Source organism: Neomonachus schauinslandi, chromosome 4 (genome assembly GCF_002201575.2).
Source record: "Neomonachus schauinslandi chromosome 4, ASM220157v2, whole genome shotgun sequence".
Taxonomy (NCBI): domain Eukaryota; kingdom Metazoa; phylum Chordata; class Mammalia; order Carnivora; family Phocidae; genus Neomonachus; species Neomonachus schauinslandi.
Genome location: NC_058406.1, coordinates 122443807 through 122470184, shown reverse-complemented (window position 1 = coordinate 122470184; position 26378 = coordinate 122443807). Strand labels below are relative to the sequence as shown.

Below are 26378 nucleotides of genomic sequence, written 5' to 3'. Positions count from 1 at the left end.
TAATTACTGCCTTGTCATCAGAAACACTGGAGGTTAGAATGGGATGACATATCCAAAGTGCTGAAAGAAAAAAAGACTGTCTATGAATAATTCTATTTAGCAAAACTGTCCTTCAAAAATAAAGGTGAAATAAATACATTGATATGCAAAGACAGACAATTTGTAGCAAGCAGACATGACTTACAAGAAATAGTAAAAGAAGGAAATGATACCAGATGGTAACTCAGATCCACAGGAAGAAAGGAAGACACTGGAAATGTAAATATGTAGGTTAATATAAAAACTTGAAATACTTTTTTTTCTCATCAACTTTAACAAAAATACTTGAATTCCATCTAAAAACAAATTTAGTATCTGTAATATTTCATTACCCCCACCCCACATGTTATAGTTCATTCATCACTGTTGTAAACAAATTGTTCACAGCTGTTTGCCTTTTGGTCTGTAGAATCTCAAAATTTTTGGTTTCAGAACTCCTTTCCATTCTAAAAAGTTATTGAAGACTCCAGAGAGTTTTTGCTTAAATGGGCTTTATGTATTGATATTTTTTGTATTAGGAAATAAAACTGAGAAAAAATTCAAATTCTGTTTATTTACAAATAACAATATGAGTTACATATTAACATAAATAAGCTTTTTAATGAAGAAATTGACTAATTCACAAGGAAAAATTGAATGGTATTGATTTTATGCTTTTCAAATCTCATTAGTGTCTGGTTGAGTAGAAAACTGCTGGGTTCTCATATAGGCTTCTGCATTGAACTTAGCGAAATATGTTGATTTGGCAGAAGTATATAAAGAAAATCTGGCCCCACTCAGTTGTAGTCAGAAAAGGGAGGTGTATAATAGTAGCCTTTAATTATAATTATGGATATTTTTCTTTGATATGATGCCAGAACTCAAGAAATGGTAGTTTTGTAAAGGTTAGTTGCAATGTGGAATCTGAAACAGATCAGTGAATTTTTTTGATTCATTATTATATTAAGCAATGTACCTTGGTACATGAAAACCCATCCTTCCTGTTTATCTCTAAAGGATAAGGAAATAAACAAAAGTTTTCTGTGTGAAATGATCTGGAAAAAAAACTGTTAGGGTAATTGAGTGTTGCATAAGAATGTCTTGAAATGGCTTTTATTAGTATTTGAGATTTCTAAATTTAATGCCTGTAAGTTAGGGCTTAATTTAAACTACTGGAAGCTGGAATCAGAGATTATTATTACTATATACTTTAATTTAAAACCTACTTATATATATCATCATCATCATCATTGTAAAAGTTATACCTCCTGTGGTAAAGCTAAATAATTTAGAAGGGTGTAAAATGTGCTTAGAGTAAACCTCCCCTTACCAATTCCCAAGAGATGAGAAATGTTAATGGTTTCTTGAATATTTTTTCCTGAAAATATGTTCACATCTAGGTATCTTGATATGTATTATATGTATATGTGTTATGTGTATACGTATGAAAATCTTTTTAAGCAAATGGAATCATACATATTGTTCTGTAAATACATAAATATTGGATATTTTTGTATTAGTATATTATATCATTTTTTTTAAAGATTTTATTTGACAGAGAGAGACATAGAGAGAGAGGGAACACAAACAGGGGGAGTGGGAGAGGGAGAAGCAGGCTTCCCTCAGAGCAGGGAGCCCGAAGTGGGACTTTATCTCAGGACCCTGGGACCATGACCTGAGTCGAAGGCAGACGTTTTAACGACTGAGTCACCCAGGTGCCCCTATATCATTCTTTTTTAATGACTGATTAATATATATGTTACTACATTGGTTATTACAAGAAAAAATTTTAGTAATGAAAGTGCCACTTTTAAAATGAGTTCTCATTCAGTTGTTGCTCCTGATCCTTTGTTAACATTTTTATTGGTCAAAGATAATAAAAATCACTTGCAAACTAAAATTGGATGTCTTGGAAAGTGTGCAGGTTTTTATGAAGTTCATGGATGTGATGTTAAAAAACTCAGAGCTGCCGGGGGTGCCTGGGTGGCTCAGTCCTTAAGTGTCTGCCTTCGGCTCAGGTCATGATCCCGGGGTCCTGGAATCGAGCCCCGCATCAGGCTCTCCCCTCAGCGGGAGGCTTCTTCTCCCTCTCCCACTCCCCCTGCTTGTGTTCCCTCTCTCGCTCTCTGTCAAATAAATAAAATCTTTAAAAAACAAAAACAAAAACTCAGAGCTACCAATAGACAATTGGTAACAGAAACAGAAACAGAAAATTCTTAAGAATGACATATTAGATGCTTTTAAGGGAGCCTGATTTGATTACAGTGACTTTTGATGTAGATGATTAAAGAAAAGGCTCTTAAGAAATATGGATGAAGCCATGCAATATTTCTGAAAACAAGATTTTTGCGATTATCTCCAAAGAGAAAAACATGAAAGATGTGGAATATTGTTTTATCATACAATTTTGTTGAAAAGATTACACTAAAAAATAAAGTCAACACTTGATTCTTTTTTATTCTTTTTTTTTTTTTTAAGATTTTATTTATTTATTTAACAGAGAGAGACATAGCGAGAGCAGGAACACAAGCAGGGGGAGCGGGAGAGGGAGAAACAGGCTTCCCGCTGAGCAGGGAGCCCGATGGGGGGCTCGATCCCAGGACTCTGAGATCATGACCTGAGCCGAAGGCAGACGCTTAACGACTGAGCCACCCAGGTGCCCGATTCTTTTTTATTCTAAGAAACTTGTGCATAGTTGAAGTTATAACTTAAATCTTGTCAAATATAACTTAAAACTTATATTTTTGTTTTATTTTTCAAGTAAAAATCTTGAAAATTCTTTATCATTTTCAATATTTACAGTTATATTTTGGTCCTTAGATAATTCACTTAAATGATCTTTTCTCAAAATCATTCATGTTTAGAAAACTAGGAACTCATAAATTCCATTGTATGGGTGTACTGTAGGTAATTTAATCAGGTCACTGCCGATCAAGGATATTTAGGCCAGCAGTATTTGTGTGTGTGTGTGTGTGTGTGTGTGTGTCTGTCTGTCTGTCTGTCTTATGAACAGTGCTATAGAGAATATCCTGTACATATATCTTTACATTCCCATGTGAGTATGTCCATGGAATACATATCTAGAAGGAGAAGAGCTTGGGTCAAAAGCTATGACCATTTACAACTTTGATATCTCTAAAAGGATTACATAATTTACAATCTCACTACAAAACTCTGTATGCACTTTCACAGGTATTCCTTGTTGTCCAAACCTTTTCTTGAATTAGCACAGTGAGAATTTGTAGTGTGAGTTTGTACAGTGAGAGATGTGATGTTACCCAAGTCTGTTTACTTCCTGAGATTTGGATAGCCAGAGTAGGGACAGTCCGGATAATAAAGGGTTCATTTGAAAATTTATCCTAATCTGTTTAGCTCCTCAGTTGGATAGTGAGAGTTTGAATAACACAGGATACCTGTTGTCTCCTCATTGGTGCTGAGGTATTATCAGTCTTTGTAATCCTTGCCAGTGTAATAGGTTAAAATAAAAATGTCTCATTAGGTTTGTTTTGCTTCTCTTTAATTGTAAGTCACACTATGCATATTTTAATTTTAATGGCATTTGTATTTAAATATGTACCTTCCAATTACCTTCTTACTTTATTACAAGAGTGATATTTCCAATATTAAGGAAATAAAAACATTACAGTATTACTAATATTTTATCTGATCTCTTTTAACCTTATGGTAAATTTTTATGTATCAGTTTTGTTACCTATTTAGTAAAATGTCTCATTTTTTTCCCCTTATAAAAGGCTTCTGGTTCTATATTATAGTTAGAATATTATCTTCTGTGCTTCAAGATAATAAATATATTTTTTGTATTCTTCTGCAGTTTTTTACACTATTCTCTTGATAATTCTATTCCCACAGTTTGTTCCTTATGTTTTGATCTTTGCTCCATGTGGAATTTATTGTAATATAAGGAGGAAGGCAGAGATCTAGTGTTTTTTCCTCCACTCACTATCCAGTTTCTCCTAAATCATTTATTAAATAATCTATCTTTTCCCCCTTTGTTTAAAGTGCCACCTCTACCATATGTGAAATTTTTGCATCTGTTTGGTCTATTTCTGGACTCTAATTCTGTTTCATTGATCAGTCTATTCATGTGGTAGCACTAAACTTTTAATTATTACAGCTTAATAATATATTTTAATATTTCATAGGACCGTTCTCTCCCCTCTTTTTTTCCCTACCTCATCTTGCATACATGTTTATTATTCTAGAAGAATTTAGTGATAGCCAAAACCTCCCTTCTGCTCTCTCACTACCCATAAAATATCCTGTTGGTATTTTTACTGGGATTGTTTGAATTTGTAGTTTGGGCTAATTGACATTATGAGAATTAATCCAGATAAAATGGTTAGAGCAGTGCCTGGCATAGAGAAAACAGCCAAGAGACTAGCTGTTGTGCTGGGTATTCAAAATTTGCCTCTTCAAATATATTCTTCACTTTCTCCGTCTTGCTCTGTACCCTGGGAGGCTGGCCTCTGTGGAATGCATCATCCAGGCTCTCTAGCCCTCTGGCTTCTTGTTAGATTTGGCCAATGGGAGGTCTTGGAGGAGATGGGTGCATGGGAGGAAAGGGTATATTTCCCAGCCTCTTACCCTATAGAGTTGGGTTTGTCCACCTAAGGCCGCACTTTTTGCTGGGGTTGGTTCCTCTCCCATACTGAGAAACCTTACTAGGGTCTAGTAGTAACAGTGATAACAGCTCCCTGCTGTTGCTAGCCCTGTGAGTGTGCCATCATTTTCCTGCTGGGAGCCTGACTGATGAAACTGTTCTCATCTTCCCCTTCTTCCTCCCTCTCCTCCTTACTACTCATACTTAATCTCCCTATTCCAGTCTTCTTTGAGATCCTTCAGTAGAGATTAAAATTTTCTTTATAATGCCCTTTATCATTTATTGTTCATACCCAAGTGTACTTTTATTCAGTTGCAGTTATAAATGGAATCTTTTCTCTCATTATGTTTTCTAACTAATTGGATATAAGCAAACTATTGATTTTTGTAGTTAATTTTATATCAGCTGTATACTGAATTTTCGTATTGTTTCTAATAGTTTTTCAGTACCTTATTTCATAATCACCTGCAGACAGTGCATCACTTTCAAATAATTTTGCCTTTTATAATTCATTAGGAGTATTTATTTGGGAATGGTTATATTATTCAAATACATTTTTGCACATCTATTGAGATGCTTAAAAATTTTCACCTTCAGTCTACTAATTTAGTAAATTATCTTAATAGATAGGCTAATATTAACTTACCCTTATGTTCCTGGAATAATTCTTACTTGGTTAAGCTATTTTATTCTTTTCGGGATTCTACTTGCTAGTATCTTGGTTAGGACCTTTGCAACAATATTTCTTACAGAAAATGATCTATAGTTTTCTCTCCCCATCCAGTGTCATGTTGTGGTAGCAGTACTTTGTTTATATCATCCCAGTATTTTTAGAGGCAAGTTAAAAACAGTAAAGCAGCAAAGAAAAGAAATTTTACACACATATGCAAATATCTTTAAAGCAGTGAGGAAGTTAACTTGTTACCAGGGAAACTGGCATCATACCTCGCTGATTATAAGGCTGTCTTTTGTATCAAAGTGGTATAAGTACAATTGTTACAAGACTTAAGATGTGTACATAATGCTGCGGTGACATGCTATATCATCTTTCCCTTGATCTTTCATCTACTTTTCCTCATCCTATGAGGAGAAATGGGTAGGTCTTCGCCCTATTTAACAGATAAGAGGGTTTAGATTCAGAGAGATTGCTGCTTGCCAGAGGTCATATGGCTAATAAGGGTTATCTCTAGATCTAGAAAACAAATCTTGTGACACATGCTCAATGCTCCTTTGCTTCATTACCTTTAGGAATAGAGTCCATGAAATCCGATCACGTGCATATTTCAAAATAGGAGAGCCCTTGGCTCAGATTTTATTTTCAAAGTGATTGATTATGTGTGAAGAATTTAGCGCTCTTATAATGCATATTATAATTCAGTTTAAGCCTACAACGTCTTCTTGAGGTAATCTGAGAACAGGTTTACAGCTCAATACTATACCTGTCAGAATCACCCAATTTAAAAACTACATGTAAGGTTTATATAGGCTCTTCCCAGACAAAAATGGAAGAAAAAATAGTGTGTCTTCATTTACTCATGAACAAAAAATACTGAACTTCTTCCTTTTAAAAGAATGAATTGCATTTTTTTCTCTATTACTAAGTTAATACATATTTATGAAGGAAAATTTAGGGAAAAAAAACAGGCAAAAATATCAGAATCCTCTAATCCTACCACCCAGAGATAACAGTGTGAACATACTGGTGTTAAGCCCAGCAATTCTAGTATCTGTCTAAATGTATTCTTTTTCTCTGCCTCTTACTGTGCATAATGTTTTATAATCAGTTTTTTAAACTTACATAGTAATTTTTCATATTATGAAATACAGCAATATTTCAGATACTAGATAAAAACTTTTTTCTAAGTGAAGTCTTATTAGAAACCCAAATTAATGCAGTGTTTTATTGGTAAAATTTTTATACTGCTAATTTATAACTATGGGAATAAAAACGTTGATTTGATGAACAAAAAAATTTGAAATAGGGTTGTATCCAGTGGTGTTCTGGTAAATGCTTATTACCTACAACTTGGATGAACCTAGAAAATGTTATGCTAACTGAAATAAGCCAGACACAAAAGATCACATAGTGTATGATTCCATTTATATGAACTATCCTGGAAATATATTTCTATAAGGACAAGATTCCTTTGGAGATCTCTGAAGGAAAAATCGACTGATTTGTGGTGCTTGCCAATTTCTGCAGTATACTTACTCTTAAGGTTGAGTGGTTCCAGATTTGGTTAATTCAGTAGCTCAACAGCGTCATCACTAACCCATGTTCCTTCTTTCTTTTTTGCTATCTTATGTCGGAATTGTCCTCACTCCAGCCTTTATTATGGTTGCAAAGTGGCTTTAACAGTTCCATGTATCCAGACATGACAACTTCCAGGGGAAGAGAGGGCTGTCTCTTTCATTTTGTATCATTTTAAGTGCAAAAACAAAAACCATTCCGTGGGGCTCCTTTAGCAGAAGTTCCATCACACCTGGTTGTATCACAATTGCCATCTTCAAACTAGTCTCTGGCAAGCAAGATGGAACCATTATGATTGGTTTGGACCAGTCAGGGTCCACTCTTCAGGTCTGAGGCTGCAGCCACACTCCCCTGATGCATATGGCTGCCTAGACATCTGAACAAAATGTTGCTCCTTTTAGGAAGGAGAGGAGAGTGGATATTGGTTGTATAACCAACAGTATCTGCTGTACCAGCGTTGGGGATGACACTTCCAGTTGTATTATCAGCTTCAATATTTATGTTTCTATTTTGATTATGTGTACGTTTTTCATTTATTCAGAAAAGTTGCAAATGTTTACAGTATTCTTCCCACCTCATTCTTTTTTGAGGCCAGTATTACTCATTCTGTGAGGCCAGTATTACTCTGATACCAAAACCCAACAACAACAAAAAAATCACAAGGAGACTACAGACCAATATCTGTTACGAATATGGACACAAATATCCTAAACAAAACACTAATTGAAAATAGCAACATATAAAAAGAATTATTATATACCATGACCAAGTGGGATTCATCTCAGAAATACAAGGTTGACTTAACATCCGAAAATTATTGTAAATTATTGTAATGTACCATGTCAATAGAATAATAAAAGCCAAATGATTATATAAATAGATGCAAAAAATGCACTTGACAAAAATCCAACATCTTTTCATAACAAAACACTCAAACCTAGGAGTAGAGGTGAATTTCCTCAACCTGATCAAAAGGCATTTATGAAAAACCCACAGCTAACATCATACTTGGTGATAAAAGACTGGTTGCTTTCCCTCATAAGGCCTGGAACAAGACAAGGATATCCACTCATGCTGCTTCTGTTCAACACTGTGCTAGAGGTTCTAACAAGATCAATTAGGCAAGAAAAAGAAAAGGCCTCCAGATTGGAAAGGAAGAAGTAAAACTCTATTCTCAGATGACATGATCTATATAGAAAATACTAAGGAATCTACTAAAGAATTATTAGAACTAATAAATGAATTCAGCAATGTTGCAGGATAGAAGATCAATATACAAAAATCAGAGAGGTATGTTTTGGGGGGAAAAATCAGTTATGTTTCTGTACACTTGAGATGAATAACCCAAAAGTGAACTTAGAACAATTCCATTTACAATAGCATTAAAAAGAATACAGTGCTTAGGAATAAATTTAACAAAAGTACAAAGTTAATCTCTGAAAACCACAAAGGATTATTTAAAGAAATTGAAGATCCATATAAGTGGAAAGATACCCCATGTTCATAGGTTAAAAGACCTAATCTTGTTAAGGTGGCAGGACTCCTCAACTTGATCTTCAGATTCAGCACAGTGTCCTTCAGAACCCCAGCTGACTTCTCTGTAGAAGTTGACAAACTAATTTGAAAATTTATATGGGGATGCCTGGGTGGCTCAGTCAGTTAAGTGTCCACCTTCAGCTCAGGTCATGATCCCAGGGTCCTGTGATCAAGTTCCAAGTCAGGCTCCCTGCTCAGCGGGAGTCTGCTTTTCCAACTCTGCTCCCTCTACCCCACCCCCGCTTGTGCACGTGCTCACGCTCTCTGTCTCTTTTGCAAAAATAAAATTGTAAAAAAAAAAGAAAGAAAATTTATGTGGAATTGCAAGGGACCCAGAGTAGCAAAAAATCTTAAAGAACAAAGTAGGAGGACTCATACTCTCTGATTTCAGAACTTACTACAAAGCCACAGTGATCAAGACAGTATGATACTTACCTTGGAGACCTAGGGATCCGTGGAATAGAATTGAGTGTCGAGAAATAAACCCATGGTCAACTGGTTTCTGACAAGAGTGCCAAGACCATTCAGTGGAGAAAGAATAGCCTTTTCAATACTTGTGCTAGAACAACTGAATAGCCATGCTGAAAAGGATGAAGTTGATCCTTATGACATAAAATGGATCCAAGAACTAATTGTAAGAACTAAAACTATAAAACTCTTAGAAGAAAACAAGGGTAAATTTTTAGGACCTTGGATTTGGCAAGGGATTTTTAGATACGACACCAAAAGCATGAGCAACAGAAGAAAAAACAGATACGTTAGACTTTATCAAAATTAAAAACTTGTGCTTTAGAGGACACTATCAAGAAGGTAAAAAGGCCACAAAATGGGAGAAAATAGTTGCAAACATTTAACCAATAAGGGACTACATCTACACTGTGCAAGGAACTCCTACGACTCAATAGTAAAAAAGACAACTCAATTTAAAAAATGGGCCAAGGATCTGATCAGGCATTTCTCCAAAAAAGATATATAAATGACTGATAAGCACATGAAAAGATGCTTCCCACATCTTTTCCATCAGGGAAATGCAAATCAAAACCACAATGAGAGACAGCTAGAATAAAAAATAAGTACTGGCAAGGATGTGGAGAAATCAGAACCCTCATGCACTGCTGTTTGGAATGTAAAATGGTGCAGCCACTTTGGGAAAACAGTTTGGCAGTTCCTCAAAATGCTAAACATAGAGTTACCAAATGACTCAGCAATTTCACTTCTAAGGGAAATTAAAACAAGTTCACGCAAAAACTTGTACTTGAGCGTTTATAGGAGCATTTTTCAAATAGCCAAAAAGTAGAAACAACCTAAATGTCTACAACATGATGAATAAACAAAATGTGGTATATCCATACAGTGGAATGTTACTCAACCATAAAAAGGAATGAATTTATGATACTTACTACAACTTGGATGAACCTAGAAAACTTTTTGCTAAGTGAAATAAACCAGACACAAAAGGTGACAGTGTATGATTCCATTTATATGAAATATCCAGAAAATGTATTCCTATAAGGACAAAAAGCAGATTGGTGTTTGCCAGGGGCTGGGGGGAGGGGAGAATGGAGAATAACTGTTTATGAGTATGAGGTTTCCTTTGGGATGATGAAATATTCTAAAATTAACAGTGGTGATGTTTGCACCTACCTGTAAGTATACTAAAAACCATTGTATTGTGTATTTAAATGGGTAAATTGTATGGTTTGTGCACTATATCTCAAGAAAGCTGTTTTAAAAATGTTATCAGTATTTAAACCTTCCCTTATGGTTTCAGAATACTTATAAATTAGTGATCCAGAAGTTTGAAGGAAAAAGTCAGAAATTTTTGTTTCACTATGGAGTCGGTAATAATTATCTAAAATTCTATCCATTTTATTTGTCATGAATATAAAAGTTTGAAAAGTATGCCAAAGTTGCAATAAGCATTTAAAATTCTACAATCCTAATGGTGCTCTTGCATGTTCATCTGTTAGTATAAAACTGCTTTGTTTTAATGAAATATGTGAACAGATGCATGTGAGCTTTGCCTTGCATTTGTTTGAGGAGTTCAGTTGCTTTAGCAGAGCACAATTTTACATGAGGAATCACGTACAGGCCTAAATGAAAAAAGAGCCCCAACTTTGCTCATCCATAACACACATATAAAACGTTCAGATACATGCACAGAGATGCCATTGGATGGCCTACTTTAAGATTTGTGTAAAAAAAGTTAAGATTTAAATCTTTGAATCTGTACATTTTTTTAAAAAATTTTATTTATGTATTTGACAGAGAGAGACACAGCGAGAGAGGGAACACAAGCAGGGGGAGTGGGAGAGGGAGAAGCAGGCTTCCCGCCAAGCAGGGATCCCGATGTGGGGCTCGATCTCAGGACCCTGGGATCATGACCTGACCCGAAGGCAGAAGCTTAACGAGTGAGCCACCCAGGCGCCCCTGAATCTGTACATTTTTTAAGAAATAATTCACATACCTTTAAAATCCACTCCTTTAAAACGTGCAGTGGTTTTTATTCACAAAGTTGAGGAATATTACACACCTTCACTACTATCTAATTTCAGAACACTTTCATCACCTAAAAATTACCTATTAGCAATCACTCATCACTCTCCCCTTCCCTAGCCCCTGACAACTAGTCGTCCCATTTCTGTCTCTATGTAGTTACATATTGAATATATGCATTATTATTACTACAAATTGTAAATAGTTAAAAGTATCCAAGAGTTGGGGCGCCTGCGTGGCTAAGTTGGTTAAGCAACTGCCTTCAGCTCCAGTCATGATCCCAGGGTCCTGAGATTGAGCCCCACATCAGGCTCCTTGCTCTGCAGGAAGGCTGCTTCTCCCTCTCGCACTCCCCCTGCTTGTGTTCCCTCTCTCGCTGTGTCTCTCTCTGTCAAATAAATAAATAAAATCTTAAAAGTATCCAAGAGTTATAGGCAGTTTCAAAACAGTTTGAGTATGTATGTTTTACAGCAGTTACTTTAAATGATTTAAGTATTCCATATTTCTATTTTTACAATTAGTCAACTAATCAAGCCCTTATTTGTCAGATATTTAGAAAGTTTCAGTTTTTCATTATAAACAATGCTGTGATGAAAATCTTTGTAGCTAAAACTTCATGCTCATTCATGATAATTTCCTTAAGATTAATTCCTAGAAGAGGTATGGCTAGTTAAAACGTTAGGTTTAGTTTCAAATCTTGATATACATTGCCAAATTACTTTCCAGAAAGATTGTATCAATTTACATTCAAACAGTAATGTAAGAAAGACTCAAAAAACTGTAAAGTGTAATAATACCATAATTAATTTTTATGTGTAGAGTGATATCTGTCTCCCAATTAAATGTTTACTTGACTAATTTTGAAAATTGTTTTCTACTTAAAACTTTAAAAACTTTTCAGTGAACAAGAGTCATCATTTAAAAATCAACTGTACCTGAAATATTGCTCAAATTAGCAAAATTCCTATGGTACCAGTCTTTTTTCCAGGTTCTTAACAAGAGACTCTTTAAATATATTTTATTCATTTGTTGTAAACTGCCTATGTTTAACATTTAACTGGTTCTTAATTGTCCATAGAATGAACTAAAACTTTCAACTGTATCAAATTGTCCATTTTAGTTTTTTTAAGTTTTCCAGTAAATCTTGAAATAAGCCATTGTAATTGCCAAAAAATGACTGAATTTTATTTTTGTCTTTAAACAAATATGTATTGGAGGTGTTAATAGTGACATGACTTTCCTAATAGGAAATTCAGTCTATATTGAGGAAGTGAGTTGGTACAAGTATGGCGGCAGTAATGTCTAGACTGTTTTTAGGAAATCTTGATTAATTGTTTGGAATTAGGATATGTATAGGGGAAAATGAGATAAAAAGGTTAAATTTGTGCCATAAAAGACAAATATTAAGTGGTTTTCTATATCTTCTTGGTAATAAAACATGCTATAAGGAAAGATGTATGATCAAGTGCTGTGTATGCAGTCTGTTGAGAGGGTTATTTCATACTCTTTGGTGTGTCCCCTTTTTAACCTTAATCATATAGGTTTTTCTTATAAAGGTTTTTCTTAGATCAGCTAACCCCCACCCCCCATTCTTATCAGCTTTTTAGAGAGATGATGGTATACTGAATGGGGCATATCTCTTCAAGAAATGTGTGTCAGAAGTCGGGATATGGTGGGAGGGGAGGGTTGTTGCATACACACACCTTGCCTTATCATCCTCTGGACAGTGGTTCCCAAAGGAGAATGGCAAATCCCAGGAGAATCTGGGAATTTGGCAAGGGATTCACGAATCCACATGTATTTGAAATAGTAAACTTAAAAATATAAATCTCAAATATATATGTACCAGTGTGTTTCAAATATAAGTAGATACTGTTGTGATTAAGTAAAATTATTTAAACATAACTACTGAACTCACAGTAATGTTTTGTATTTTCTCAGTGGATGTGTTTTGTATTCTTTGCTAATAGTCAGGTGCAGTCACAAGAGGAGACACAGGAAAGGCTCAGGGAAAAATAAAGTTTATTATACTCAGAGGTCCCAGAGACAGGAGACAGAACACACCATGCAGGGGCCACAGGGAAGGCACCAGGTTAGCAGGCAGAAGACAGGAATGAGAGGAGAGCATTAGGGCCACAGTCTTTGTTGGGGGTTCCCAAGGAAAGGCAGGGCAGAGTGAATGGTTTATGATTGGCAGATTTAAATAATTGTGGTGGGCTTTGGGCTATAGGAGTGGTCCCTAGTTGCCTAGTACCTGGCTCTGGGTGATTAAGGCCTTGGGGAAAAGGATCTGATGGAGAAGGTCTGGCTCTGGATTAGTTTGCACATCAAGGGCATGCGCCTGGCTGGGCCCTTTGCTGTCTCCAAGAAGGGGCTAGCTCTGGGACAGGCAGTCTCTTCCCAGCTAGAATGGTTTCTTAAGATGTCAGAACATCATAATATACAGATTTTAAAAAAATACAATACCGGGTATCAGAAGATTAACTTGTATCATGTGGGGGTATGCAAAGTATTTGGTACTTAAGAAGATTAAACACCACCTATGCCAGCCATGTCTCATTTCCTAAAAGAGTAAAATTGTGATCTAGACTATGCACCACTTTGGGCAAATTCCTGATTGGTTTAATATTGTTAAATGTATGCCTGTTGCTGATGGGAGATGACTGTAAATGGACTATTAAATACATTGGGTCGCAGCTGGCAAAAAATTGAAAAGGAGAGCATTATCGTCAGACTTTTTTACTTAACTAAGTTGTTTTTAATATTCCTGACTGCCTCATATTGTAACTTAGAGAAACTGTCAATTTAAATAAGAGCTGGGTCGAGGGGCGTCTGAGTGGCTCAATCAGTTGGGTGTCCAACTCGTGATTTTGGCTCAGATCATGATCTCAGGGTCCTGGGGTTGAGCTCCACTTTCGGGCACCACGTTCAGTGGGGAGTCTGCTTGGGTTTCTCTCCCTCTGCCCCTCCCCCCACGTTCATTCTCTCTCTCTCAAATAAATAAATAAATCTTTAAAAAAAAATAAGAGCTGGATTGATAAACATAGAGAAGGAAAAGCCATTTTAAAGAATTTGAATCAAGTTTTGTATGCCTGAATATATTTTTAAGCACTGCTTAAAGGGTGTTAGATGATTTTTAAAGGTTTTTAGATTTTAGCTAATAACTTCATTTAGTTAATAACTCTTCGTATGTCAGAGAATTGAATAAGAACGCCTTGGTGTGAAGTTCCTGGATTATCTTCATGCATACTATAGCTGTCTGCTGTAATCCTTACTACAACTTTGTGTTCAAGTACTTTCCCATTTTCCAGGTGGAGGGAACTGAAGCTTTTAGAATGTACCTTGTATCAGGAGTCTGTGATTAGGAAGGGTAGACCTCAGATTTGAATCTATGATCACATAACCCAAAGCCTCTGCTCTCCTAGTCCAATTTTTAGAGGATACTTACTTGCATGAGTTTCAGACGTAAGAGAATTCCAAACTTTAAGGAAAATTAGATGAAAATAGTTTTTGTATGTATTTTTTTATTGTGCTAAAATGTACCTAACGTAGAGTTTGCCATTTTAGCCGTTTTTGGATGCACAATGCAGTGGCATTAAGTATATTCACAGTGTTCTACAACCATCACCACTATTTCCCGAACTTTTTCATCATGCCACACAGAGACTGGGTACCCATTAAACAGCAACTTGCTCCCCTCTTTCCCCCAGCTGGTGGTAACCTCTATTCTACTTTATGGCTCAATGAAGAAAAGATTTTTTAGTGAGAGTTTTGTTGATGTTAGATGATATGTTAGGTTTTAAATTTCTTTGTAGAATGTTGATTATACATGCATTTCTTCTGAATAAGTACTGTGTACTTCAATGCAAATTAAACGTTATTTTTGTTTTTTTAATTGTCTATTCTATTTTGAACAAAACATTATAATTATATATGCTAAGTACAGAAGCCTTCCTGTTCTCTTCATTTTATTTAAATGTAAACAATTGGTGTGAGTTTAAGAGAAAGTAGCTCTTTTCTCTGAACCTTAGTAAACTGCTTTTATACATTGTTCTAGTTAGAGCTCCTGGAGGTAGCATTAATTAATCTTAACTGCTTTTGCAGTAAAGTTCATCAAAATTGTAGATTTTTGATGAAAAAATCCAAAATATGACAATCATTTTGCCAGCCGACATAAATTTGTATTATGTTCTCCTAGCTGGTTGTTGTATATGATTTGATTCAAGCTATTTTTTTTTAATGAACATAGAATGTAATTATTGCCCATTGTGTATTCCATTAGTAATAGTTACTAGGATGTGCTCTATATTTTGGCCAGACCCTGGACTTTGGTCTTTTTTGTTCCATATACCCATGTGGTTGTGAAAAATCCAGAGCTCAGGTTCACCTCCTCTACCCTCCACTTTGACCTTGAAATGAAAGCCAACTCTGCTTACCTTTGTGCATTCCTACTTTTACATAGTTTTTGCCTGAGTATTCTTATATTCTTACCAGCTCATGGATTCATTTCAGTAGATATTTTCTATATTTTTCACTATTTTCAGTTTTCAGTGGTAGGATCAGTTCTCTGAACTAGTCCACCAGTGGAAATGAAAGTGATCTAACAGACTTTGACAAGAGATTCATTCACTCCACCTAGTAAATAATATAATAGGAGCATGGGTTTTGTCTTAGTTAGCCACTGTTTATCTCAACGACTTCTTCCAAATCAGTGTCAGTTACAGAACTGGATGGAAAAAGTTTTGTTGTTTTTTTTAAAAATTTTATTATGTTATGTTAATCACCATACATTATATCATTCGTTTTTGTTGTTTTTTTTTTAAGATTTATTTATTTGACAGAGAGAGAGAGAGTGAGATAGGTAACACAAGCAGGGGGAGTGGGAGAAAGAGAAGCAGGCTCCCCACTGAGCAGGAGCGGGGCTCCATCCCAGGACCCTGGGATCATGACCTGAGCCAAAGGCAGACGCTTAACGACTGAGCCACCCAGTCACCCTCATCATTTGTTTTTGATGTAGTGTTCCATGATTCATTGTTTGTGTATAACACCCAGTGTTCCATACAGAATGTGCCCTCTTCAATGCCTATCACCAGGCTAACCCATCCCCCCACGCCCCTCCCCTCTAGAACCCTCAAGTTTGTTTCTTAGAGTCCATCGTCTCTCATGGTTCATCTCCCCCTCCGATTCCCCCCCTTCATTTTTCCCTTCCTACTATCTTCTTCTTTTTTTTTTTTTTTAACATATAATGTATTATTTGTTTCAGAGGTACAGGTCTGTGATTCAACAGTCTTACACAATTCACAGCACTCACCATAGGAAAAAGTTTTAATATCAGCTGCCGTGTCTTGCTTTCATCTTCTAAAGGAACTAAAGGAGCCTAGATTAGGGAGAGCTGAACCAAAAATTCGTTCTCTAGCCTAGGTCTGTAAGAAACTTTAAGTCTTAAAAGGGGATTTGGTTTGAGATTTGTTGAGCAATAGCTTTCTTTTCACTTGCTTTTTGTACTGTATTCAAAGCTGTTTCTTACTGGCTTTAACGTTAACGGAGGTATAAGAGGGAAAGGAATGTTATTTGCATATGTGGGGGGGAACAGATTGGGGAGTGGTGCTATTTAATCTGAATGTTACCATTTGTAAATTTTCGCTTTTTGCCCTCCCAGTCCTCTCCTGCTTGTGAGCCTTAAGATTTGGTTTTAACCATCTTCTCTTCTCTCATTTGGTAATTTTACTATATGGTCTTGATTAATAGAGGATTACTCCCAAATCCCTCTCTCTAGCCTATACTTCTCTTTCAAGGCCTTTATGAAACCCTTGATGCACCTTGAATTTTCATTTTCCACAAATCCCTAAGATAAATTCATTCTCCATAAGCACCTCAGGTTTTGTATTAGTTTCCTAGGGCTGCCATAACAAAGTATCACAAAGTGGGTAGTTTAAGACGATAGAAATTTATTATCTCACAGTTCTGGAAGCTAGAAGTCTGCGATTAAGGTGTTGGCAGGACCGGGCTCTCTCTAGGGCTTTAGGGAAGAATCTTTTCTACACCTAGCTTCTGATATTGATATTGCTGGCAATCCTTGGCATTCCTTGGCTTGTAGATGCTTTACTCCAGTCTCTGTCTTTATATGGCTTTCTCCCCTGTGTGGTTGTGTGTCTGTGTCCAGATTTCTCTCTTCTTATAAGAACAGTTATATTGGATTCAGAATTTACTCTAACCCAGTATGCCCTCATCTTAATTACCTGTGCAGAGAACCTCTTTCCAAATAAGGTCACATTCACAGGTATCCAGGGTTAGGACTTCGACATATCTCTTGTGGGAACACAATTCAATCCCATAACAACATAGTATATTTCTCCATTTATGTAGTTCTTTTTTAACTTCTCTCAAAAATGTTTTATAGTTTTCACTATATATTGTTGCGTGCATTCTATTAAGGTTTTCCCTAAGTATTTCATGTTTATGGATGCTATTGGAAATAATATTTTTTAAATTTCATGTTCCAAACATTTTTCATTAGTATATAGAAATACAATTGATTTTGTTTATTGGTATTGTGTATGCTGACTTCGCTAAATATTAGTTCTAGTAGTTTTTATGTAGAGTCTTTAGGATTTTCTGCATAGACAATCTGATTGTCCTGCAAATGAAGACAGATTTTCTTCTTCCTTTGCAATTTGTATGCCTTATGCTTCTTTTTCTTGCCTTAATGCATTGGCTTTTGATACTATGTTAAAGTGGTAGAACAGACATCCTTGCCTTGTTCATGATGTAAGGGCAAAAGCATTGTTTTTTGTTGCTAAGTATGATAATGGGTGTAGATTTTTCATAGATCTTCTTTATTGGGTGAGGAAGTTTTCATTTATTTCTATTTTAGTAAGAGTGTTTATCATAAATGGCATTGGATTTTGTTAAATGCTTTTTCTTTGTCAGTTGAAATGATTGATTTTTTCTGTTAATATGTTGAATTGCATTTATTGTTTTTTGGAACATTAAGCCAATTATGGATTCTTGGGATAATTTACACTTAGTCACAATGTATTTCCTTTTTATATATTGTTGGGTTTGATTTTCTAATATTTTCTTAAAGACTCTTGTGTCCATATTTATGAGGGGTTGCATCTGTGGTTTCCTTTTCTTATAATGTCTTTGTCTGGTTTTGGTATCAGTTGATTTTCAGCAACTTTATTATCATGTACCTTGTTGTGTTGTTTTATGTTTTTCCTAATTGAAGTTAATTGAGCTTCTTTGACATCTGGATTGGTAGTTCTTATCAAATTTGGAAGATGTTTAGGTAATTTCCACTTATCTCTTTTTGTACAGTGTTTAGTCTGCTGTTAAGCTCAACTGTGAATTTTGCAATTTAGATATTGTATTTATCAGCTATAAGTAATCATTTTTTTTAAAAGTTTGAATTTCTTTTTTCAGTTTGTGTATGTTTTCCTTTAAATCTTTGTATATATTATAATAAGATTTTAGAAGTTCTTTTCTACTAATTCCATCATCTTGATCATTTCTGGGTTTGTTTTTATTGACTGTTTTTACCCCTTGCATCGGGTTACCTTTTCTTGTTTATTCTCTTAATTTGTAATTTTATTTGTCGTTCTTAAAAGAGTGTTGAGTTTTGATCTGGCAGGTAATTTAGTTACTTTCTGATCCCCCTAATCCTTTTTGGCATATTATGAGCTTTGTTAGTGTGGGTCTAGAACAGTGTTGTTTAATAGAATTTTCTGCATTGATGGATTGGTTTTGCCCTTCTCCTAAGGTATGACATTTCTGAGGTCTCTGTGGAATGTCCCAGGAATTTTGTGAGCGCTCTTTACAGTGGTTGGTTGGGGGGCTTGTGTCTCCCAGCTCCCCTGTAGTAGTTCTTCCCCTGGTTGTTCTCCTGGCCTCATGGAATCTCATACTACACATAACTAGCTTAATATTTAGCCAAAGACTCAAGGAGACCCACTTTCAGCCTTTTGGAGCCCATTTTCTTCACACATTTCCTCTCTGGTACTCTACCATACAAATTTCAAGTACCTTAGCCTTCCTGAACTCCAGTCTCTGATTTAGTTAGAGTACTGTGGAATTTTGGAATTGGCTGAGAACTTGAAGGTCAGTTGTTCTAGCCTGTCCCACAGCCTCCTTGACAGAGGCTTGTTTGAGGCACCTCTTTTCAAATTACATGGCTCAAATTGTAGAAAGTTCTTAGATGGTAATACTGAGTCAAATTCTATTTTCCACAAACTTTACTGCTCATTGGTCTTATTTCCACCTCCTGTAATTTCACAGAATAGAGCTAAACCCCTTAGATTATTTTATCTCATAGCTGTTTAACACCTGTTCTGTCCCTCTTTTTATTTCTTTGCCTAAAGCATCTCAGTTATAATACTATTATCTCTTGTGTATATTATTCTTATCTGTATTTTAAAATGCCATGTATGGGGGCGCCTGGGTGACTCAGATGGTTAAGCATCTGCCTTTGGCTCAGGTCATGATCCCAGGGTCCTGGGATCGAGCCCCGCATCGGGCTCCTTGCTATGCGGGAAGCCTGCTTCTCCCTCTCCTTCTACTGCTCCCCCTACTTGTGCTCTCTCGCTCTCTCTGTCAAATAAATAAATAAAATCTTTTAAAAATAAATAAATAAATAAATAAAATAAAATGCCATGTATGTATGCATCTCCCAGGGTGATATTCAGAACTGAACTGAGTCTTATAAATGTGGCCTGTATTGGGAATAGTGGAACATCCTTGATCTGGATACTTATCTGACTTTCAGTGCCTTTAATTACTGTCTCTTATTACCTTCGAGATTAAACATCCTGACCTTTTTAAAGTTATTTGTAATTAAGCATGCTGGTTTATCCTTTGCATTTTATATGCAGATTTGATATGCATTTGTCTGATCTGCACCCCAGTAAGTGAAGTGTGGAACAAGACAAGTTCAGATGCAGAGTTCTGTTAGTTACCTCTAGAATTCTTCCACTTGTTTGGTATCAAGTATTTAACCTCTGGGTATGTTGGTTTAGCCAGCTAGGAATCTGCCTAACTGTAGTATGGGGCTCACATTGTTCTGTTTTGTTTAAGGTTGCCACCAGAGACTTCATGTGCAGCTCTGCTGAAATTAAGTCTTTGTGACATTCTCCTGGTCTAATAATATGCTAGTAGCTTTACACTTACAGCATGCACACTGAATGCTCCTTTTTTAAGTTCACACTCTACAGATCTACACTACTGTTTTTTCCTTCTAAAAATTGTGACTACTTCCACTTTTCCATAATTTTTAATATATTATGAACAGTGGTTCAATAAGCAAATCTCTTAAGTTCTTTTAATGTCATAAGATAGTTGTCTGTAACAGAAGGCTTGAATGTTTGTAAAGTGTCAGAGCGCTTTTACTGTTTCCTCCATACCTGGACTAATCACATGCCTGCTGTCATCAACTACTGAGATACTATATAACAAAAAACTTAATTCAGAGCTCTAAATCAGTATGACACAAAGGTATTAACTGGTAAAATTCCCATGTTACCATAGTTTAAAAATTTTTTTTTGTTATCGAAGCTAATTTTTTTTTGTCAGTTTCATATCTCTTGAAATTTATACCACCTGAAGAATAAGAAGCCCTGATACGTGGCTTTTAGTGAAAGAAATGAACAAAAAAACCTGCTTTGCTTTATTACTTGCTATTAAAATTGGCTGGAATTCAAAATGATAAAAGCACAATTGGAGGGTTTTGACTATAGTGTTCACATTTTTCTATTATAAATTTGGTTATAGTTTTCCACAGACACAACATTTGTATAAAGAACTCTGGGATAGGCTATTTCCGTCCATGAGAATCCAAAATTATAGACACTGATGTCAATGCAGATGAGGTTAGCCTAATTTGGTCAAGGGAAGGACATGCTGAGTCTCTCTATGGATAGCTAAAGGCTATTGCCAAGATTGACAGGTGTCCTGTGGGTGGCAAAGAGCCCCAGGAATAAAATTTGCACTTGGATTACTTCTCTAAAACACAATGATCAAAGTCATGTCTTTTCTTTCTATTGATCGCAGTTTTAAAATAGTGAGGTCTGCTTTTAATACTTTCATTTTCAGATATTAGTTTTATTAGCCCCAGAAAGGTAAAAAGTTTTATACTTTCTTCTTAAAGTATCAAATTCTGTTTTTGAAAGTTTAGTTGTATTCTGTGCACTAATTTTTCTAGTATAGTCTGTTTTTTTTTTTTTTAAGATTGTATTTATTTTTATTTATTTGACACAGAGACAGAGATAGTGAGAGAGCACAAGCAGGGGGAACGGCGGGCAGGCAGTGGGAGAGGGAGGAGCAGGCTCTCTACTGAGCAGGGAGCCCGATGTGGGGCTCGATCCCAGGACCCTGGGATCATGACCTGAGCTGAAGGCAGACGCTTAACGACTGAGCCACCCAGGCGCCACTAGTATAGTCTGATTTTTTTGTTACTCTGCCATGTTTCACTAGGCGGAGGTGAGAAAAATTAATGTAAAAGGATACATTTGTTATTAGTGTAAAAGACACAGCTCTTTCTTTATGGAATAATAAGTTACATGATTCAATCTGGAAAGATTAATTTTTAGGAGAATTTTCTATGAAGTAAACATCATGTAAAGGAGTATTCGTACTAATTTGATAACAGCTTTTGCTTTTATTTCATCTTACTGAAATATTTTTATTATTAAAGGAAGTCCTTGCAACTGATACACATAATTAGTGGTAAATATTTCATATCTCAAAATAAGAAAAAAAATTTAAAGCTATTAGGTCCATGGCATTAAGAAAGTTAAGTGTACTGTTGAGATTTTTGTAAGATTTGAGTGATGTGCATGCATCATTAGCAATGATCTATGGGGTTTTTTAGGCATAAATTCAATAGCTATTTCTATTCAAATAGAGAATTTTCTAATCTGGGAGAATCGTGTCTTGATTTTCTCTGTATTTCCCTGTCAGAGTATAAATTTAAGAAGATGTTGGGGAAACCACTTTAGGGAGCCAACCTGTTCACCAGTGTGAAAAATGAAAGTCAAGACCCTCACTCTCCTAGGGCTCGGAAAAGATTTCTGAGGGCCCTAGGCAAGCACAGTGTAAATTCCCTTTACGGACCATTGTGATTTCAGTGAAGTCTATTGTTGGGTTGAAGCTGGAGTGATTTGGTCAGTATCATTCTTAAGTCTTAAATATTTAATTCTGATTTGGCTGAAATTTATTGAGAGCCTACTATGAGCAAGGTATTTTTGTATAGATGTTATATCTAAGTCCCGTGAAGGCGAGGAAAAGAAGGCCCAGCAAAGTGGTAACTTGCCCAGGGTCATTCAGCTCTTGGCAGTAAAGCTGTGACATAAACCCAGGCTCTTGTCTCTAAACCCAGTAGAATTTTGAGGTGATAGAAATAAATTCAACAGAAATTCACTTAAATGAGAGAACTTTTAGGACTGCCTTTCTTATGTCCTTTTTTTCCTTAATTCTTTGTCTCAATTCTGATTATTTCCTGATTAATCCTTCCTTTTTAGACTAAATGAAAGTGCAGATTCTTGAGCTCATCTTTAATCAAAAAGACTTTTATAAAAATATTTAAATACCAAAAACAGCAATCTTATATTTGCTTCTCAGAATTTGACTCCTTAAGCAGCTGATTGGAAAGGAAGTGTGAAAATGAGAAGTCCTTCTGGGCTGAGCATCATGGTAATGGGCTAATTCGGAGTGTGCAGCATGGGCTAGAGCAGCGGATAGCAACCTCAAGCCCGTGTTAGCCCCTGGCCCAGGCCGCACGGCCCCTCTCCCATGGCCACCAGTATTGCTCCTGAGACTTGGGCTAATACGCATTCTGCTGCTTGGTCCTTTTCCTGGGCATTCCTTCAGTTTGGTTACTGGAGCTCTACTAGAATACAGAGAATAATGAAAGACCCTGACAATCTCCTGTCACCTAGTTTCCTGACAAAAAAGTCTTCTCCGTTTGTGCAAGGATTGCATTACAGCTTGTTGCTTCAGTAGCAGGAAGAGATATACATAATGTATAAGGTAGAGTGAGAAATTTATGACCATGTGTTATGAGCGGTTTCAATTTAGGAAAATTTTGATTTAGATCTGCTAATTTAATTTATGCTGCTTTTTGACAGGTCTAGAATTAACTTTTCTTTTAAATAAACTTCTTTGTACTGAGGATTGGATCATGAAAATAGCATTACATTAGTATTTGACCTGTTGGGCTATTTCAAATACTTTAGAACCATCCTTTGTGGACTGTTGCCACGCCGATGCCTCTGTCATGTCATGGACTGCAGTCTGTGACAGACCTGTCATGTCCCGAGTATTTCTCCAGCCAGCACCCCCCTTCATCTCTAGCACTCCGCACAGGCTCTTCACCCCTCTCCTGGACCTCTGCAGTGGCCAACTGAACTGCCTGTCTAGCTCCCACCCCACATAGCTGTCCTTGACCAGAACCTGCGAAAGTTCTTTAGGTTGGGATTAGCTGTTAGGATGAAGGTAAAACACCTTCGCACGGCCTCCACTTTGACTCGCCCTGCTTTCTAGCCTTCCCTGGTCTTCCTGTCTCTTCCTTCCTTGCTTTGTTTCATAGCTGCTTGGCCATCGTTCGTTGTCGTGTCTGCCCCGATCATTCTTCCTGTCCTCTTCATGTGCTTGCCCCTTCGTTTCAGGAACTGTGGGAAGAAGTCCGCTCCTCTGCAGTAGGTCAGATGCAGACGGTGTTGGCAGTTCTTATCCCCACTTCACTGTACTTGTTTGTTACAGTTGCACTTTTATATTTATGTTCGTAGACTTTGGTTAAAGTAGCCTCTGACTAAACTGTAAGCTTCACAAGGGCAGGAGCCATTTCTGTTTTCACTGGAGGATTGTGCCCCTGGCATCTAGCACAGGGTCTGGTACATAGTAGAAGCTTAACAAATACTTGCAGAATACTTGAATGAAAGTTTCATGAAAGACTTTCTCAGCAGTACTGCCTGCAACCTGCTGGCTGCTGTGAGGTCATGAAGGTGGATGAATATAGGCACACTTTGCCATTAGAGAGTTCACTCACCAACTAAGAGAAGAAGGTGACGTGTACCAAAAATATTGTAATATAAGCTAGATGGCAACTAGGACTTAGAAATAATATACTTTTAATTGTCTGAAAATGCACCTTTAGACTGGCCTTAAATCTAAAATGAGTGAATTACAGTGTTAAATAGGGCAGACGGTATTTATGAATGGCTCTAACATTCATAAAGTAATCCTAGCCCTAAAAGAAATAAAAAGCTGAACACATTCAGTGTTAAAAGTTGAAAAGATAGACTAAAATGCATTCATATTTTTAAGTGCCAGGACATTATACCTGTGGAGGTGGTCTGTGTGAAAGAAATGAGGAAATTTTGTGTATTGCCAAACATTTTTTGAAAGTTCTGTCAAAGCACTCTGTTAGTATTAAGCTGTAGAAGTGTTTGGGGCTCGCTTGGAACCTTCTTGTGTCTATTTTCTGAGTCTGTTAGGTCAGCCCTCACTAAGTTTTTTTTTCCTTTCCTCTTCCAACATTACTTACGCTGTTCTACCCCAACTCTGGGGTTGTGGCCTTAAGCACGCGCTGAGGAGGAAGGCTGCCTGGCTGCGCATTCTCAGAGGAGTCAGGTGATCTGGTTTGAAGGCAGCTGCTTGAGGTTCCAGGCAGTCGGTGTCCCCTCTCTTCTGCCTCGGGACAGCTGGTTATTATCAAACTCGTAACAAGTCTTCCTTGCTTATTGCCTGCTGGGAGAGGAGGGAGATTATGCAGTGGGCTTTTGATTGATCCAATGGGAATTACATTGATCTGGTGTCTGGCTGTGGTTCTTCTCAAGTGGATCGCCTCTAAGGTAGGCCATCTTTATTTTTAGGATTGTGACGTTAATCATCAGTTTATGTATTTGGTTGGAATAGAATTGCTAGGAGTTTCTCCTTTGGCTTCAGTTTTTATTTCTCTGATTAAGAGAGCTATTCGAGTTTTACCTGTCAACTGAAAAGCTTAATTGTAGTTAAGCGTGGACTTTTTATTCTTTTCCCACCTGATTCCTCCTTTCAGAGGCTTTTTAGGGTATCATTCCTCAGTGTCAAAGTAGCTTCCCTCAGTATCATTCCCTTAAAGAAGTTTGTGATTAAAGAAATACACCTTTTAAGATTAAATAATTATTAATTTATACTTTTGGTGTACATATTTTAAATATTCTTTTTGGAGATAAAGAATTTACTTATATGTTAAATGTGTAGTTGTTGAGAATTTCTAAACAGTTATGAACCTTTTAAAAACGAAACACTACCCTCTATCATGTTCTCTGTTAAAGTCTTGCTACTACCAGAATGTATACCTTACTTACAATATGTTGGAAAAAAATGTAAGATTATTATGTATCTGTTGTTTTTGAACTTTAATTCTGAGTATCAGGCTTGAGAAATGCTGGTTAGAATGCTAGCCATTTGCCATCTGGAAAAAAGTCTAAAACTAATGTAGGAAATATTTAAGATGATACTATGTGAAATTATTTTTTCTATATTTGTATAAAGATGATTATATCTTTCATCCATCATGCAGCTTTTTTCTTCCTGTATTTAAGAAATTGAAGAATATTAACTTAAAATTTATAAGGCCATCAGTATTTGCAAAGGAACCTAAAGCTTCCATAAACTTGTTTCTTTTTCAAGCAAGGTTTTAATCCTTGGTACATAATTTTTCACATAATGTTTTAAACATAATTGTCCCTTATTGAAGTAGTCTTGATTTCTTAGTGAATATGATTGAAGAAATCTCTTAAATAAAAACAGTGTGCTCAAATTTTTAAAATCCTTGTGTTTTATAAGTTAAGAATTAATTTTGTTGTACTGACAGCTATTTACTCATTGTTTTTAAAGGATTAGCTCACCAGGTTATTGAATGAAGGTCAAGTTAATATTAATTCATTGAGTTTTGGATGTTTTCAGAGACTTTTTACTTTTTTTCTAACCAGCAAAAAAAATTTTTTTTAAGAGAGAGAGCGAGAGAGCAAGAGCAGGGGGTAAGGGGGACACGGTGGTGGGTAGGGGCAGAGGGAGAGAGAGAATCTCAAGCAGGCTCCACGCCCAACGTGGAGCCAGACATGGGGCTTGATCTCATAGACCTGAGATCATTACCCGAGCCAAAATCAAGAGTCGGATGCTTAACTGACTGAGCCACCCAGGTGCTCCCCCCAAAATTAAGCTTTTAAACAAAAAGAATGTTAATATTTTAAGTTTGCGATATTTTTGAAAAATATATTGTTTTCATAGGCAGGAAGAAGGGAAGGATACTGTTCAGTGGATCAATGCAATGTTTTAATAGACAAACATCAGCATGTTTCTTTAGCATGTGTAAGATGAATATACTCTGAAAAAGCTCATTTTACTACATCAGAGAAAACTGCTTTTAAAATTTTGGCTGCACAGCCATCTTTTGTAATCTGTTACTGTTGTTTGGTA

At 36.2% G+C, this 26378-nt stretch overlaps 1 protein-coding gene across 2 annotated transcripts in view; it reads left to right on the top strand.

Moving 5' to 3' along the window:
- The window catches only part of PDE7A (phosphodiesterase 7A), a 117942-nt gene that overhangs the window by 24687 nt on the left and 66877 nt on the right, over positions 1–26378 (top strand). The window contains exon 1 of one of the 2 annotated variants that reach the window (XM_044914224.1): positions 24707–24766. The exons of the other annotated variant lie outside the window; for it this stretch is intronic. Coding sequence (XP_044770159.1) covers positions 24707–24766 — 60 coding nt within the window. Of the gene's footprint in view, positions 1–24706; positions 24767–26378 lie in introns of those variants that run through there. 2 annotated transcript variants of the gene reach the window in all.